The sequence below is a fragment of the Psittacula echo genome, assembly GCF_963264785.1.
Source record: "Psittacula echo genome assembly, chromosome: 1".
In the NCBI taxonomy this organism is placed as follows: Eukaryota; Metazoa; Chordata; class Aves; order Psittaciformes; family Psittacidae; genus Psittacula; species Psittacula echo.
In genome coordinates, this window is record NC_137735.1 from 66,811,141 (window position 1) to 66,825,964 (window position 14,824).

The window sequence follows — 14,824 nt, forward strand, 5'->3', positions numbered from 1 at the left end:
ATTCTTCCAATTCTGGAAGAGTATGATTTCATAGAGGCAAGAAGTGTATAGAAAGAAATAAGGTTGTTATAAAGCTCCCTATTTATGAAATAGTATTTCTAAATACCTGCTTCAATAGTCTGTAAACAGTTCTAAAAACTTATTAATCCACCACTCTTCACTCATTTAATTTCTGCACATCTGCAACGTTAGTTGTGCTTCTAATTTTTTATACAGCAGCTCTATGTGACAGCTACCTGAACAACAAATCTAGGCAAGAAATCCGTAAAGAAAGTTGATATTTCCTTTGTGTATTTAGCAATACTTTGAATTTAGTCAGCAAAGACAGCAGACAAGTATACGAGCTGTTTTCCCAAATCTAGCTCTAAAAGCCCATTTCATGACCAGCCCCCATACAAGGAACGTGATGTCAGAGAGCAGAGTCTGCATTGGAACTCTTGGCATTCCCAAAGAGGAAGGAATGGTGTGTACTGCCTGTGTATCCCTTACGGGTAAACACTATTTCTTTAGGGATAAAAATTAATCAAAAGGCCAAATAAATCTCAGGGTTATTTCACCAAGGTAAACCTATGCAGTATACCAAGTCAGTGATCCAAAACATTACAGGTTTATCTGCTCCAAGGCAGGCAAACTACAATTTAAAACCTAAACTTATTTTTCTTTATTTGACATCCATGACCATACTAGCTAATCTAGCTCTTACTATTGCCTTAGAAGGTTTTTGGTTGTTGTCTCAGACAACTGGAAAAGTGCCCTGTCTTCAAATGAGCTTTCCACAGAAATGCCTTTTTAAATCTTACCGAAGATGGTTTTGGTCCACGTTTCTTCTTTTCTGCCTTTTCCTTTTCTTCCAGTTCCATGTTTTCTCTTTCAATCAGGGTGATTAAAGTATTGCATCTCCTTTGCAGCTCCTAAATTGCACAACATATTCACTCACTACATTAGGCAGCCACTTAAGGTAGAAATCATAGTATACTACTAGAAATGCCTGTAAGTAGGTCACTTTTTGCTATATCTTGGCAGAGCGAAAAGGAAATAAAATATTTTGCGTTAGTTATTGACTGGCTTTACAAGAATGGCTTTGACACAGATGTTTGCTTTTTAAAACATGTTTATATTTTAACTCAAATTCATGCTGATTTTGAAAAACTGTGCCTTGGGATATTATACTACTCTTCTCATAAGACTTTTTAGTTTACTGCATTTGCCATCCACTACAGTTGTTGAGAAGTCCGTAAGAATGTAATGTATTGCACACAAGCACATACCTCAGTGTTTCAGAAACTATTTAGTTAGGCTGGTTCATAACTGTGTGGTCACAGGCATTCATGAGCAAAAAGCAGAACAGATTAATACTTACCATTGCAGTTCTGGACTTGAGAAACCAGTCAAATCTGAACTGCGGGGAGTTCCGGATGCACTGTCTTAATTCGTCATAGACATTTTCTTTATCAAATCCTAGCTTGTGAAGCATACAGATTAGAAAGCGATCTTCCTCTTCAGTGTAATTCTTCCCTTTATTAGTACCATAAGATATTCTTAGCTGGTGGAAAGGGGCTTTGTACCTGCCAATCTAAACAAAACAAGTAAGATCATATAAAACTAAGAAATGGCTCAGAATTAGTATGGAACTGTTTTATATGAAAGCAATACATCACATGAAGACAGGCAAGTGAACAATAACAGGTTAGAGAACTGGCTTTTATGAGCTCTGGTGCTAACCACACGCAAGTAACTGTGGGTTCTAGACAGTGCATTTATCAACACTGTCTGCAGTGCTAGGCAACAGAGTTTTGTCTGTGATCATCTGAATAATGGCAGACTTCAGACCTATCACTGCGTTTGAAAACAGCCACAATCTGCCAGTGATCCTTTTTAAACACAAATGGTCAAAATCAGAGTAAGAAAGTCTCAGTGTTCTTACTGAGACTGTGGCCCATGGTTCAGCTGAATTCTAGTTAGATGAGTCAGACACTGTTCTTTCCCTGACTACCCTGGAAGAGAGAACTAACTTGTCATACCTGAAGGGTAAGGGAAATTCTGATACACTGTCTTAATTTAACACAAGTCTGCTCATTACCAAACCTGGTTGGTGAAACAGATCAGAACAAAGCCTCCTCTGCTTGTTATGCATGTCTTCTGTTTTTAAGAGCTCTAAATGTGTATATATAGCATTTTCAATTACATAGGTCCAAAAGAAATTCTGCTGCTTCAAAAAGCATGTAGTTTAGAAGGAGTGTGGCATACAGCACTATGCCCTACTTGTCCTATGATAAAGGTAAGTGTTACAAACAACAAGGGAGGCCATTCGTGAAGTTATCATCATAGCCAGGACAGCACTTCTAAAGAGTGGAAAAGCTATAGGAATAGAATATGCAAAAGAGGCAAATCCCAAGCCTAACATGTTGTCTTCATTCATTAGTTGTCATTATTCACTGGCTAGCCAGCGTCCCTCATCAAACCTCACTGGCACAGGGAAAGACAGGAAGCAAGGAACGCAGCAAAGGTACCTTTGTATCAAGCGCTTTTTTAATGCTGATTCGTCTCTGGATTCTGGCTTCTCCTCTTTCTATCTGAGCCATGATCTTCTCTATGTCTTGGAGTTCATTGCATCTTTCCCAAAACACAGCTAAGAAAAGAACAATTGCTTAGCTTATCATGCATCTTCAAACTTAGGAGTTTTGTACCGTAAAAAAAAAGACATTAGCCCTTTACCAGAACTTATTGCTATATAAAAGTAGGCATGTCTTTACCCAATAAGGAACCTTCCCCTCCTGGTATCATGTTCTGCAGTATTATAAATGCTGTTTTGAAGGGGGTAGATACAGGAGTCCTCAGTTTAAATGAGGGGCGATACAGACCAGGATGGTTTTTGCTAGCCAACCTCCTTCTCAAAGAAAAAATGCTTCTTAAAATAGAAACTGATATAACAGCACTAAGTTTTTACAGAGAGAAGCAGGAAGGCAAGTGAGTGGCCAAAGACAGGAGTAAGTAAGTGTTAATAAAAAAAACGACAGAGAGATGCTTAAATAAGTTTTTGTTAAAGCATTTTTCATCTCTGTAACCTACTATGTACCCTCAGAAATTTAGCCCCAGGACCTTGCAGTTGCACTACAGAAGAAAACACTCCCAAGACATCAGAGGTAAGTAGCCAAATGGCCTAGGTTACGAAGCCTGATGGTCATTATATATTCAGCCACAAAACGTTTACTGTATCCCACTCTTGATGGGGATGAGGTAATACAGGGGTAGAGATTCAAGAAAACTACTGATAAGTATATACAAGGAAAAGTAAAATCTCTCCAGCTGGGCACTGTTTGTCCGCATTTCCTTTTGCAAAAATTAGCAAGTATTGAAGCCAGCACTGTCCAGTCAGAGTAGGTTTAGGATGTATTAAGGTGGTTAGATCAGCATTTTAGCTTTAATTATGCAGTGGCTTAACATGGCAAAATAAGCAGCATTAGAGACGGGCTCTCAAAGATGACTGCTTAACAAGGAAAGTTACCTGAATATTCAATGACTTCCTCTGGGGTTTTTCCTTCCACTTCTCGTGCTATATTTTCAATGTCATCACGGCCCCACTTCTCATTAGCTTTGATGAATTGGTTAAAATCTCTCTTATTCCAGTTAGTGAATCCCTTTAGAGCAATCAAAAGGAAACATCACACAGAAGTTTAGGATTTGTCTGTCTCCAAAATCAATAGATTTTGGAATAGAACCTCGCATAACACATCCATCATTCCAACAGTATTAAACCTCTGCTTTCTCTGCAGTTTAATGTTAGCAGAAGAACTGTTTTATACTGCAGTCATTGTACTCTCTTAACTACCTACTGGTTCTGGGTAAGAGTCTCCACCTCATAAACCAATCCCTCCTCTTCTTTGAAGGAGAACATGGGATCACTTTTTAAGCGGAAAAGTCCCTCAAGTAAAGCAAGCAGAGTTTATATTGGTTTTGTTTTGTCAAAAAGGCCCACCACATGCCCCACAGACACCATCAGCCATTTTCTGGTTGTCCTCCCTCAGAAGGTCTAAAGCAGTCTTGTGATGATATTCAGTAGGGACAAAACCAGTATTGCTGAAGTTATTAGCTGCCCAAATAGGCTCATTTCATATTAGCAGTAACTTCTACAAGCAGCTAGCAATAAAACATTCTGCCAGCCATATTTCAATTTAACCATAACTTTAATTGTTTGCACTGATTGTAATAATGATCTTGTCCTGTAATTTTGCTTCCTCTCCACCAAAATAGAATGTGAAAATGCAATACTCAAATAAGGGATAACAGGCATTAACCTCTTTTAAATCATTTAAATGCATATGCGATCAAATTTTATTCCTGTTTAGCTCATATCCTCTTTAAGAGTGATGTTCTCCACTACCAGTCATAGTTTAGGAAAACTGACCATTCATCCTGTAGAATTCATTTCCACGTGGGAGTGATACTTTGGCATAAGATATATCTTAAATAATGTGGGACGCAGCACCTTCAGCCCTGCAGCAAGTCTGCAAGACAGCTGAGGAAAAATGTCACAGGCGACTGTCAATGTAAACTTGGGAAGCCAGACTCTGATACTGGGCTAGTTCTTACTCTTCAAGCTTCAAATACACAGGATGTAGATCATAAAATCATACAATGGTTTGGGTTGGAAGGGACCTTAAAGATTATCTAGTTCCAAGTTCCAGTCAGATTCAGTAGAATGCAAGTACATTAATTAGGTGCACCATCTTCAAAGGTATCCAGGCCCACAACAAACAATGCTAAACCTCTTGTCAGTCAGAACCAAAATTTGCAGCTCTGTTAACTATAGCACATGTCAATCAACAACCAAGAAATGTTCCTGTAACACTGTAAAACACAAAGCAAGCTTCAGCCGATCTCAGTCTCACTAAAGACCCAACCATACCTGGGTTAGGAGCTTCTCTTTTTCTTCTAGTTCTTCATCATTAAGTGGTTCAGCCTCATCAATCTTAAGCTGCTCTTCTTTTTGTGCTTGGGCTGCATTTGGCAGATCAGGATTACGAGGTACCTGAAAGGTTTTGTGAAATTTGATTAATATTTTACAGCTATTTGCCACTTTCCTGTTAATATAACCTAATCATTTGTGCAGCTCAACATTTATTTAATTTAAATTAGTGTGAAAGGCAGGAGAAGTATGTATTCTACTGTTGCAATGTGTGAATTCTGCAATTACCTTGTACCCAATTGTTTTCCTGTAGTAGAGAATCTCTTTTTCTAATAGTTCAAACAAGCGTGGAGGAAAGAACTGGAAGTCCTGTACATTTGGCTGTTTTGGAGGCCGTGGTGCCTGAAATACAAAGTTTGTACATGACTCGCTTCCACATCCAGAATTTGTTTTGCTTCTAACAATAACAACTGATTACGGGAGGGGAGGAGTTAATCCAACTCTCACCTTGGGTGCTTTTGGCTCACTGACTCGAAGAGCCTCTCTGAAGTAAGCATCCACAGCATAATTGGCTTTTCTTTCTCTTTTTGGTGGTTCAATCCACTCTGTAAAGGCCATCTATAAAAACAAATCCCACCGCCCCAAGTAATATTAAGACTAAGCCTATACTGTATTTTAACCAACACTTCTTAAGTAAATATGGTTGAATCATACAAATTAGTGCTTTCCTCCCAAAGATATCTAGATGTTACCTTCTGTTTTTCCCTGTAGTCTTCCCCTTCAAAATTATACACGCTGGACTCTGTATCCATTGTGAAATTCCTGAGTGAGCTTTCACCCATCTTTGAAAGTTTTTCATTCATTTCCGCAGTCTTGGAGGGGGAAGAGAAAAGAACAGTAGCAATTTTGAAAGGTATTTTCATTATAAAACATCCCATGTTCATGTAGAAAAAACAAATGCAGACTCATAGAAAGGTTTGGGTTGGAAGGGACCTTAAAGCTCATCTAGTTCCAACCCCCTGCCATGGGCAGTGACACCTTACACTAGACCAGGTTGCTCAAAAGCCCAATATGTAACCCTCAATAGCAAATCCCCTTATTCTCTCTGGTTTACAACCAAGCTATCATCTAGGGACACACTATCTCACCACCAAATTTAAGGTGGGCTTCTGTTTTTTTGAACTTTATCTCACCTTCTTTGCACCTCTTTCCAAAATGTGGTCAATATCTTCATCTGTAATCTCGCTTTCCTTTGAGGCAAACACATGTGTTGCTCCATGCCTAATCATTTGCAGCATTTCATCCTTCCCAAGTTTATTCAGGTTTTGATCCACCAGTCTTCCTGAAGATAAAAGCATTGGAAGATAGCAGCTAAGAAGAGAGTTTACATTATGGAAGGAGCCATGATCTTTCCCTCCTTTGCATTTTTGCTTAGTGAAGAAATTCCAGATGAAGATTAAAAAAAAAAAAGGGGGCAGGGGGTGCGGGAGGGGAAAGTGAGAGGCAGCAAAATCTAGCTGGGAATCACATACATTTGCTTTTTAATACATGAATTGTATTCAACAAACATAATGCGAGGTGTGACATGTTCCACATAAGCTTTGTTACGGTGCATGTTTTCACAAGTTCCGGACTAAACATTATTGAATCACTTTTTCAGAAATAAGGTTACTAATTCTAATCAAGTCAATTGAGAAGGTGACATTGCCATCGCTTCTGCCCATTTTTATTAAAATATTTATTAAAATTAGTATCTTGCCCAGGAAAAAAAAGGCAAGATACTAATTTCTCCAAAGGAGAAGTTGAGTGCTTAGAATTAAATCTGACTATATCCACTTGTATGGATACGTAATGTATTATTAGGGGAGGTAACAAAAAAGTGAGTGAGGGAAAGCCAACCCCTAGAGTAAAATACATTTTCAAGTGGATCTGGCCTTTGCAATCTGTCGTCACAATCCAGCTGAGGCAAAAGCAACATTCCCCTTGATTCTTACCACCTGATTTCACCACAGTTTCCAAGTTGTGAAAAATCATAGAATCACAGAATCATAGAATAGTTAGGGTTGGAAAGGACCTTAAGATCATCTAGTTCCAACCCCCCTGCCATGGGCAGGGGCACCTCACACTAAACCATGTCACCCAAGGCCTCATCCAACCTGGCCTTGAAGACTGCCAAGGATGGAGCATTCACAACCTCCCTTAGCAACCCATTCCAGTGCCTCACCGCCCTAACAGGAAAGAATTTCTTCCTTATAACCAATCTAAACTTCCCTTTTCTAAGTTTTAACCCGTTACCCCTTGTCCTGTCACTACAGTCCCTGATGAATAGTCCATCCCCAGCATCCTTGTAGGCCCCCTTCAGATACTGGAAGGCTGCTATGAGGTCTCCACGCAGCCTTCTCTTCTCCAGGCTGAACAGCCCCAACTCTCTCAGCCTATCTTCATACGGGAGGTGCTCCAGTCCCCTGATTATCCTCATGGCCCTCCTCTGGACTTGTTCCAACAAGTTACATCATGCATACAAATGGCCTTCATATACTTGCCTTGCTGAATGACTATGGAATCTAGCCGGAGCTTCATTTCTGCACGTTCCACTATTCTTTCTTCCACTGTATTGTCTGTGATAAACCTGAACACCCGAACAGTCTTTGTTTGGCCAATTCTGTGTGCACGATCCTAGGCAAAAACCCAAAGTAATAAAAAATTCAGTATTTGGTTTCCAGCATGACTATATAATCACTCTTCCATTTACTGGTTTCAACTTAGTAGTTTACAAAATAGAATAGCAGAGGTTAGTTAAACCTTCATAGATGCATTACTATAGCTTTATAGCACCCTCTTGTCTGCACTGCAAGTTTTGGAATGGCTTTTTCAATACTGTCAATAATGACTCTGGCTCTACATGTCATCCCTAAAAACAGTGTTTGGGTTTTTTAATTTGTTAAATCACAGAAGGGATAAGACTGGATGCTCCTACTCTTCTGTAACCTTCTGTAAAATACAAGTATTTAAGACATGAACTCTGTACTGACCAAAACCTACGTTTCTTGAAATCCTTGAGTTGTGCCATATTTAATGAAAAAGACAATGCACTTCCCTCACCTGATTGGCAGATCATTAACCACTGTGAGCATTAGTATTCTGAATATACATACATCTCCAAAGGTAGTTGGAACTATCTCACTTTAGTTTCCAGACACCAGTTCCACCATTCCTTTGAACTTATTTTTGCCAGAATACTCGAGAACCTACAGCTTAACTGATATAATTAGTAATTATTTCCAAAATCAGTCATTGAGAAGCCTCATTTGTCAAAAAAACAGTACTAGTTTTTAAATAGCTTTACTTTCTTATTTGGTCAGTAGTGTTCTTGGAATGTCCTGAGTTTGGAGACACATGCAAATCTACTTAAAAAAAAAAAAAAAGATGGTTGCTAGAAGGAGCTTGGTTACTTACCACCACCATAAAATCAAGTTTTGAGAAGTTTAATTCTCTGTCTCTTTTCCAAGGTTTCAGGGAAGACAGTTTAAACACATTTGCCTCACTCTCCACAGAAGTAAAGTTTTATAGTTTGGGGATTACCATGCTACATAGGGGTTTTTTTAACTATTTATTTTCATTTTAAACTAGGCTATTTTCATTAAATACTACTAAGAGCACTGTAGCATATTCCCACTGCATAAAACGTTGTATAGCCTAAATGTGACTACAGGTTCCACATGGTGGAAACTACACTGGAACTGAAGTCAGTCTTACAAATACTACTCCTGTGGTAAGGCAGGAGAAGTATCAATTTATTTTGGAAATACTACATCATGCCACAGATTTCTATGAAAGTTCCGTAACAAAAAGAAGAAAGAACAAAATTTCCATCTGGATTCTTACCATAGCCTGAAGATCTACTTGTGGATTCCAATCTGAATCATACAGAATTACAACATCAGCAGTAGCTAAATTGATTCCAAGTCCTCCTGCCCGTGTACTCAACATGAACACAAATTTTGAGCTACCAGGTTCATTATACGCATTAATAGATGCCTAAATAAATAAAAGGAACATGTCAGTTGAATCAAATGTTTTACAAGTATTGGTTTTACTTAAATAAAATACTTAAAATTTTAAATACCTGTCTCTCGTCATGTGGTGTTTGTCCATCCAGCCTACAATATTCATAGTTTCGCCACATACAGTAATCTTCCAAGATATCTAGGACTCTGGTCATCTGACTGAAGATTAAGACTCTTGAACCTGTAAACGTTCCCAAGCACAGCAGAATAAGATAGTAACAAATACAAAATCAGCAAGGAGTACAGCGAATGAAATACTGAAGCATTTGTTTTAGATTTAAGATATCCAGAAATTGTTGTTCCTACAAGACTTTTCAGTTTACTTACCTGCCAAGAACAACCTCCCAAAAATGTAAATGCACAGTAATTTATGCATATACATACAACCCTTTCCAACCTACTTATGAGATTTAAGTAAACCACAGAATATTACAAAGGTTCTACTTTCCCCTATCTTCACTCTCCTTGTATGATTTGAGGGGGTTTTGTCCTTTGGACTCAAGGTCTAATAATGAACTCTGACAACGATCATTTGATTTAAGACCAGGCCAATTTTAGTTGCCACATCTCCCTTAAGATGTGGCCTTCTAGAAGAAAGAAGCCAAGGCTTTTAAAAAAGCACAGTAAGTACTGAACAGTTATACTGCCACTGTAGCTTGGATGATACCTGGGTACGAAGTACAGATGACTTGTTTTATTACCTAAGGCTGAGGCTTGACTTGCTCTTCTTTTTCTACAATGTCCCCTCAGTCACAAACTTTCCTCCACTCCTTTAGCCAAATTATCCCAGTAAGCAGATTTGTGAAATAGTGAGTAAAATTTGTTCCAGAGTCAGTAATTCTGTGGGGAGTGGGGTTTACAGTAATGCATTCCAGAGCTTTGTCCCTACTACCAAATAACTTCAAAATAACTGAGCCTTCCCTCATGTTTGCATACCTTAAAGAATTCACTGAAAAAACTCAGCTGCTGCTCAAATTCATGTCCAGCAAGAAAGACCAACTTTTCACAAAGGATTTGACTTTAACTCTACATGAAGACTTTGAATCTGAAGTGGTACTTCATGGCAAATCAAAGCAGTAGCTAAAATACTACATCATTATAATTCAAAGACCAAATAATGCTAAGAAAGAAAACCTAGAGCCCAGCCCAACCACTGTTTCAGTGACTTAATTTAGCTGGGGTGGAAAAAAAAAAAAAACAAGGAAAAAAAAAATCAGATTACTTCATCATCACAAAAAGCCATAATGGAGCGTCGATCCCATTATTTATGAAGGCACCTCACAAATTGCTTTTGTATCAGCTATTTAAGATATGTGCATGACAAGCTGGTGTCACGCTAGAAACCAACTATAATCCTGACTGAAGTGTGCTGGTTTTTTCTCAGTATACATAAAAACATTGAACAGCAGTAACTTTCATTTTGTTGAATCAAACAATGACAATGAGACACGTACCTTGTTCTTTCAACTTGGGGAGCAATTTGTCCAATACTACCATTTTGCCACTGTTGGTGACCAAATGCATATCTGTGGTATAAGGCGGACCAGGTTCTGCCCCATCAAAGAGATAAGGATGGTTGCAACATTTTCGCAGCTGCATGAGGATATTCAGCAGTCTCATTTTGTCCAGCTTCCCAGCAGAATTCAGTATATCTATATCCTTCATTAAGATTCGTGTATACCTAAATCAAAGATAGAAAAAAATTTGGTAACTCTTAAAACAAAGTTAGCCTTTATTTGAATTATAAATACAGTAAAAATCTCCCCCTCATTTCATCAGGTAACTCTCCCTGACATGCACGGGTTTGCCATCACTGAAGTACACCAGAAGGAATTAAACCAAGTTCCACATGACAATCAAGCCACAAGCAGCACATTGCTTCTGAGCCTTAACTACAGCACAGTCAAGTGTGTGAATTACCATTCTCGCTGCATTTTGCTGAGACCCACATAAATTTTAACTTCCTTCTTTGGAGGCAAGCTTTTCTCTACATCAGCCTTAATGCGACGTAGAAGGAATGGTCGTAGCACCTGAAAGACATTTTGTCATTAAACATATTTTGAAAACTGAAACATTGAGCAGGACAATAGACAAAAGCAGTGCAGATACTCTGTCATAAATGCTCAAACATCAGACCTATTACTAGATCATCTGAAAAAGCAATGGGAATGTCCAGGTACTTTCTTTGGAAGAGTCAAAACCAAAGCCAAACTAATCTTTCGATGGTTCTATGCCCCCTGATTCTTCTTTAATTTTTCTTGACTAAAACCTTTATAGTCTCCTCACAGCTAACAGTTTTAATGTAAGCACTTCAGAACCCTGAAAGCCAGAACTATAGACTCTTCTCTGCCCTCCAAAACAATTTCGTTTTGAAGAAACAGATCATCTTTTAGCTTCACCAACCTGTTCTGACAGTGTAGCATAGTTTCTGGGATAAGCTCTCTTACCCTAATATTCTGTCACAAGAAACATTAGAAGAATTATTTAGAATCTAACTTAGGTAAATCTAACACTTATACAAAAAGCAGAAAGGCTCACCATATGGAGACGTTCCACCAACTTTTGATCTCCTAGGCAGTTGTTGGTATCAAACCACGAATCAAAGTCCTGTATCAACAAAAGCATTGGTATATAAGAGGTTTCCTTTCAAGGTGCAATGTCATTACAATAGTGAGTAAATAAAACTCAAGTGATTCTCTAACAGAGGCAGTAAGTAAAAGAACAAATTATCTTCTTTGGTCTCTTTTTAAAGAAAGCTCTATAACACAACATCTTCCAAACCAAACCAAACCTTCCACATTATTGGAAAAGAGAGGGGGGATAAAAAAAAAAAAAATAAAAAAAAATCAATAAGCGAGTCCTTTTCTCTTGACAAAGATTCATTTTTATCACTCCACTGGACAAATTCCACCTGGAATAACAGTACTACTGCAGCATTTGATGGAAAACAAAAAGAAGTTGTTGAATTCTGGTGTAATGAACCATAAGATTTCCCTTTTTACAGGTGTAACACCCCCACTTCATCAAAACTTCACAATTCTGGAACATTTCTGTCAACCTAATTGATACTCCCAAATACATACTCAGGTCCGTTTTCACAGCTAGAAACCCAGCAAAGTTCATTTAATTTGACTAGCAGAAATGAAGGCTTACCTCAGATGAGTTAAAGACATCTGGCAAAAGGAAGTTAAGAAGTGCCCAGAGTTCATGTAAGTTGTTCTGCAGTGGAGTTCCAGTTAACAGCAGCCGATTTGTAGTCTTGAATTCCCTCACAATTTCAGATAACTGAAGGACATTGAGACATGAGCAAATATACAAATATTACTAGTCCCCACACCAGCACCCAGTAACCCACACAAGTATCTCTCAGTGAAGGTATAAATTACCTTTGATTTTTCATTTTTAATCCTGTGGGCTTCATCTATAACTAGGTATCTCCAGTTAAATTTTTTGAATACTGATTTCTCTTTGATAAGCATTTCATATGATGTTACACAGACATCCCATTCTCCAGGCAGCAACACATCTCTGACAAAGGCAGCCTAGATGACAACATGACAGTTAGTTACTGAGGTTTTGTCAAATCTAAAGCAAAAAGAACACACTAACACTTACAATTCTAACACAACGCTGCTCTAAATTTGAAAGAAGAGGTAAAATTAATTATAAATTTATAATATAAAATTGTAGGCAGTGTAACATCCAAGCACTGTAAAGCTTGACAATTTTGTCAGTGCTAAAGCTGCTAAAATTCTTGGAGCAGAGAAGGGACTTCTCTAACTTTTGGCTTTGAAACTGCACATGACTACCTATATGCATGAGGTTTTCAATAATTGAACTATAAGATCAGAACTCAAAAATTAATTTTCTGTAGGTCTGCTTTGTTGGTGTTTTAAGTTTGAAGTCTAGAAAACAGTATTTTGAATATAAAAAAATAATCCCAAGCAGAGCTTTATGTGGCTAACTGAACAATTTCAAGAAGGCTGATATCCAGGGTTAAAAGCAGACCACAGTAATTAGTCAGAATTCAAAATAGAGATGTATAAATGTCAAGAATTTAACACATACAAGCAAGAGATATACTGAAGAAAGAACAAGAACTTTTGGGTTCAAAAAAGATGCCCTCAAAAAAAAATCACAAGGTATCAGACCTCCATCAATGACCTCCAAAAACTACTTAAAGTTTAATCAATATTTTTGTAATTTCTAGCCCAACAAACTCTGAAAATAGAGCTGGGTGCCCTTAGAATAAAAAAAACCTGCTGACAAAAGCAGAAATTTAATGGCACCAGTAGTAACTCCTGCACAAATAAATGGCCAACTCCAGCTGACAAATCCACATACACACCATCATATTCTACAGCTTTTGTTTTCTTTGCTGTGCTAAAAAGAAAACAAAATAGCAGCAAAGAGCTGCTACTGAAGTTAACAAAAAGAGAATGACTGAAGTCATAAGGCCACAAGAGGCTGAACAGTATTGTCTATTTTTAATTGACAAAATTCAAGCCAAATAAGGTCCATTTGGATTCCACTTTCACCAACCAACCCACCTTGTCCCCTCCAACAACTGGCTGAAAACTGTTTTCAAAAAGCAGTTCCTTAGTGACAGACCCCATAATCCTTTGAAGAGCTGCTGTTATAGCCAATACAATGCACTAGACTATGTAAAGCAGGAATTACTTTTTTTACAGATTTATATATTCATACAAATGATAGCACTTTACAAGAACCACTTTATTTTCCTGCTTTAAGACTTATCGGGTTTTCTTGGTCTACACCGTGTATTGCCTTCACAAAAGGAGAGGATCTCTGAGCAAGAAAGTGAATAAAGTGATGAAAAAGTGATGAAGCAATAGCTGGTCAACATACATGTGAAATCTAAGATGGTTATATTTTAATTAGGTAGCACTTGTGGGTCTTACTGTTTAACCACTACAAATCCAAGTAATAGCCTTCTGAGTGAACAGAAGGTAAAGGACAGCGAGACCACACGCTGGATTTACACAATTAAAAAAACTGCATCAAAACTTACACGCTGGTCTTTGTCACCTATCAAACAAACTGCTCGAAGCGTAGGGACCCATCTCTTGAATTCATTCATCCAGTTATGTAGGGTGGACTTAGGAACTAACACCATGTGAGGACCGGGAATATTTCTGTAGTGTTTCATATACCCAAGAAGAGAAATTGTTTGCAGTGTCTTCCCAAGACCCTGTAAGAGACATTAACGTGTCAGAAAAACAAACCTCTCAGGAAACACCTTTAAAAAACCCAAGAGTGAGCTCAGAGTAGAACATGGAAGACACCGCTGCCTGAATGAAAGACTGAGATGTATTGAAGACAGCGCTGCTCAAAGACATAAAAATCTTGCTTAGGAAAAACCTATATGGCTTCCCACATTTAATTAAGTAATACAAGTAACCGTTTCAAGAAAACATTATTTCATAACATTTTGATCGCAGACTAGGGTGTACTCATGTTATTTATTTAGAGATCAATGGACTTCACAAACTGGATGTATGTATTCTCTTAAACTTGAAAAGAACTCTGTAAGGAGGCTTTTACAGGCCATGACATGCCAGGTCTTGTGAGAAGAAAGCCAAACATAAATGTAAACAGCTGCATATGTCAAAGAAGAAAACAAATACTGAGCTTCTTTAGAGGTACTTTTTTAAGTGTTCTGTTCTTTATTCAACATAAATGTTCAAAATCTTCTTCAGCATATAATTTTAATTAAAACAAAACTGAGGAAGATAGGCAAAAACCAGATCATTCATATCATTTAAATCAGTCAAAAAGATTATAAATCAAACACACGGGATTTAAAAAACCGCAACAAATAAAATCAAAC

General features: G+C 37.9%; 1 protein-coding gene across 6 annotated transcripts in view; it reads right to left on the bottom strand.

Annotated features, from left to right (window-relative positions):
- Positions 1 to 14,824, bottom strand: part of SMARCA5 (SNF2 related chromatin remodeling ATPase 5) — a 33,506-nt gene that overhangs the window by 473 nt on the left and 18,209 nt on the right. For 4 of the 6 annotated variants that reach the window (XM_080613722.1, XM_080613720.1, XM_080613724.1 and 1 more), the window contains 18 exons: positions 14,006 to 14,185; positions 12,360 to 12,515; positions 12,127 to 12,258; positions 11,512 to 11,580; positions 10,894 to 11,003; positions 10,428 to 10,654; positions 9,033 to 9,154; positions 8,792 to 8,944; positions 7,446 to 7,582; positions 6,100 to 6,244; positions 5,659 to 5,778; positions 5,414 to 5,524; positions 5,195 to 5,308; positions 4,907 to 5,029; positions 3,506 to 3,638; positions 2,511 to 2,629; positions 1,361 to 1,573; positions 801 to 911 (listed from right to left, as the gene is read on the bottom strand). In XM_080613722.1, coding sequence (XP_080469848.1) covers positions 801 to 911; positions 1,361 to 1,573; positions 2,511 to 2,629; positions 3,506 to 3,638; positions 4,907 to 5,029; positions 5,195 to 5,308; positions 5,414 to 5,524; positions 5,659 to 5,778; positions 6,100 to 6,244; positions 7,446 to 7,582; positions 8,792 to 8,944; positions 9,033 to 9,154; positions 10,428 to 10,654; positions 10,894 to 11,003; positions 11,512 to 11,580; positions 12,127 to 12,258; positions 12,360 to 12,515; positions 14,006 to 14,185 — 2,475 coding nt within the window. Of the gene's footprint in view, positions 1 to 800; positions 912 to 1,360; positions 1,574 to 2,510; positions 2,630 to 3,505; positions 3,639 to 4,906; positions 5,030 to 5,194; positions 5,309 to 5,413; positions 5,525 to 5,658; positions 5,779 to 6,099; positions 6,249 to 7,445; positions 7,583 to 8,791; positions 8,945 to 9,032; positions 9,155 to 10,427; positions 10,655 to 10,893; positions 11,004 to 11,511; positions 11,581 to 12,126; positions 12,259 to 12,359; positions 12,516 to 14,005; positions 14,186 to 14,824 lie in introns of all 6 variants that reach the window. The other 2 variants (XM_080613721.1, XM_080613725.1) reach the window with 1 other exon arrangement.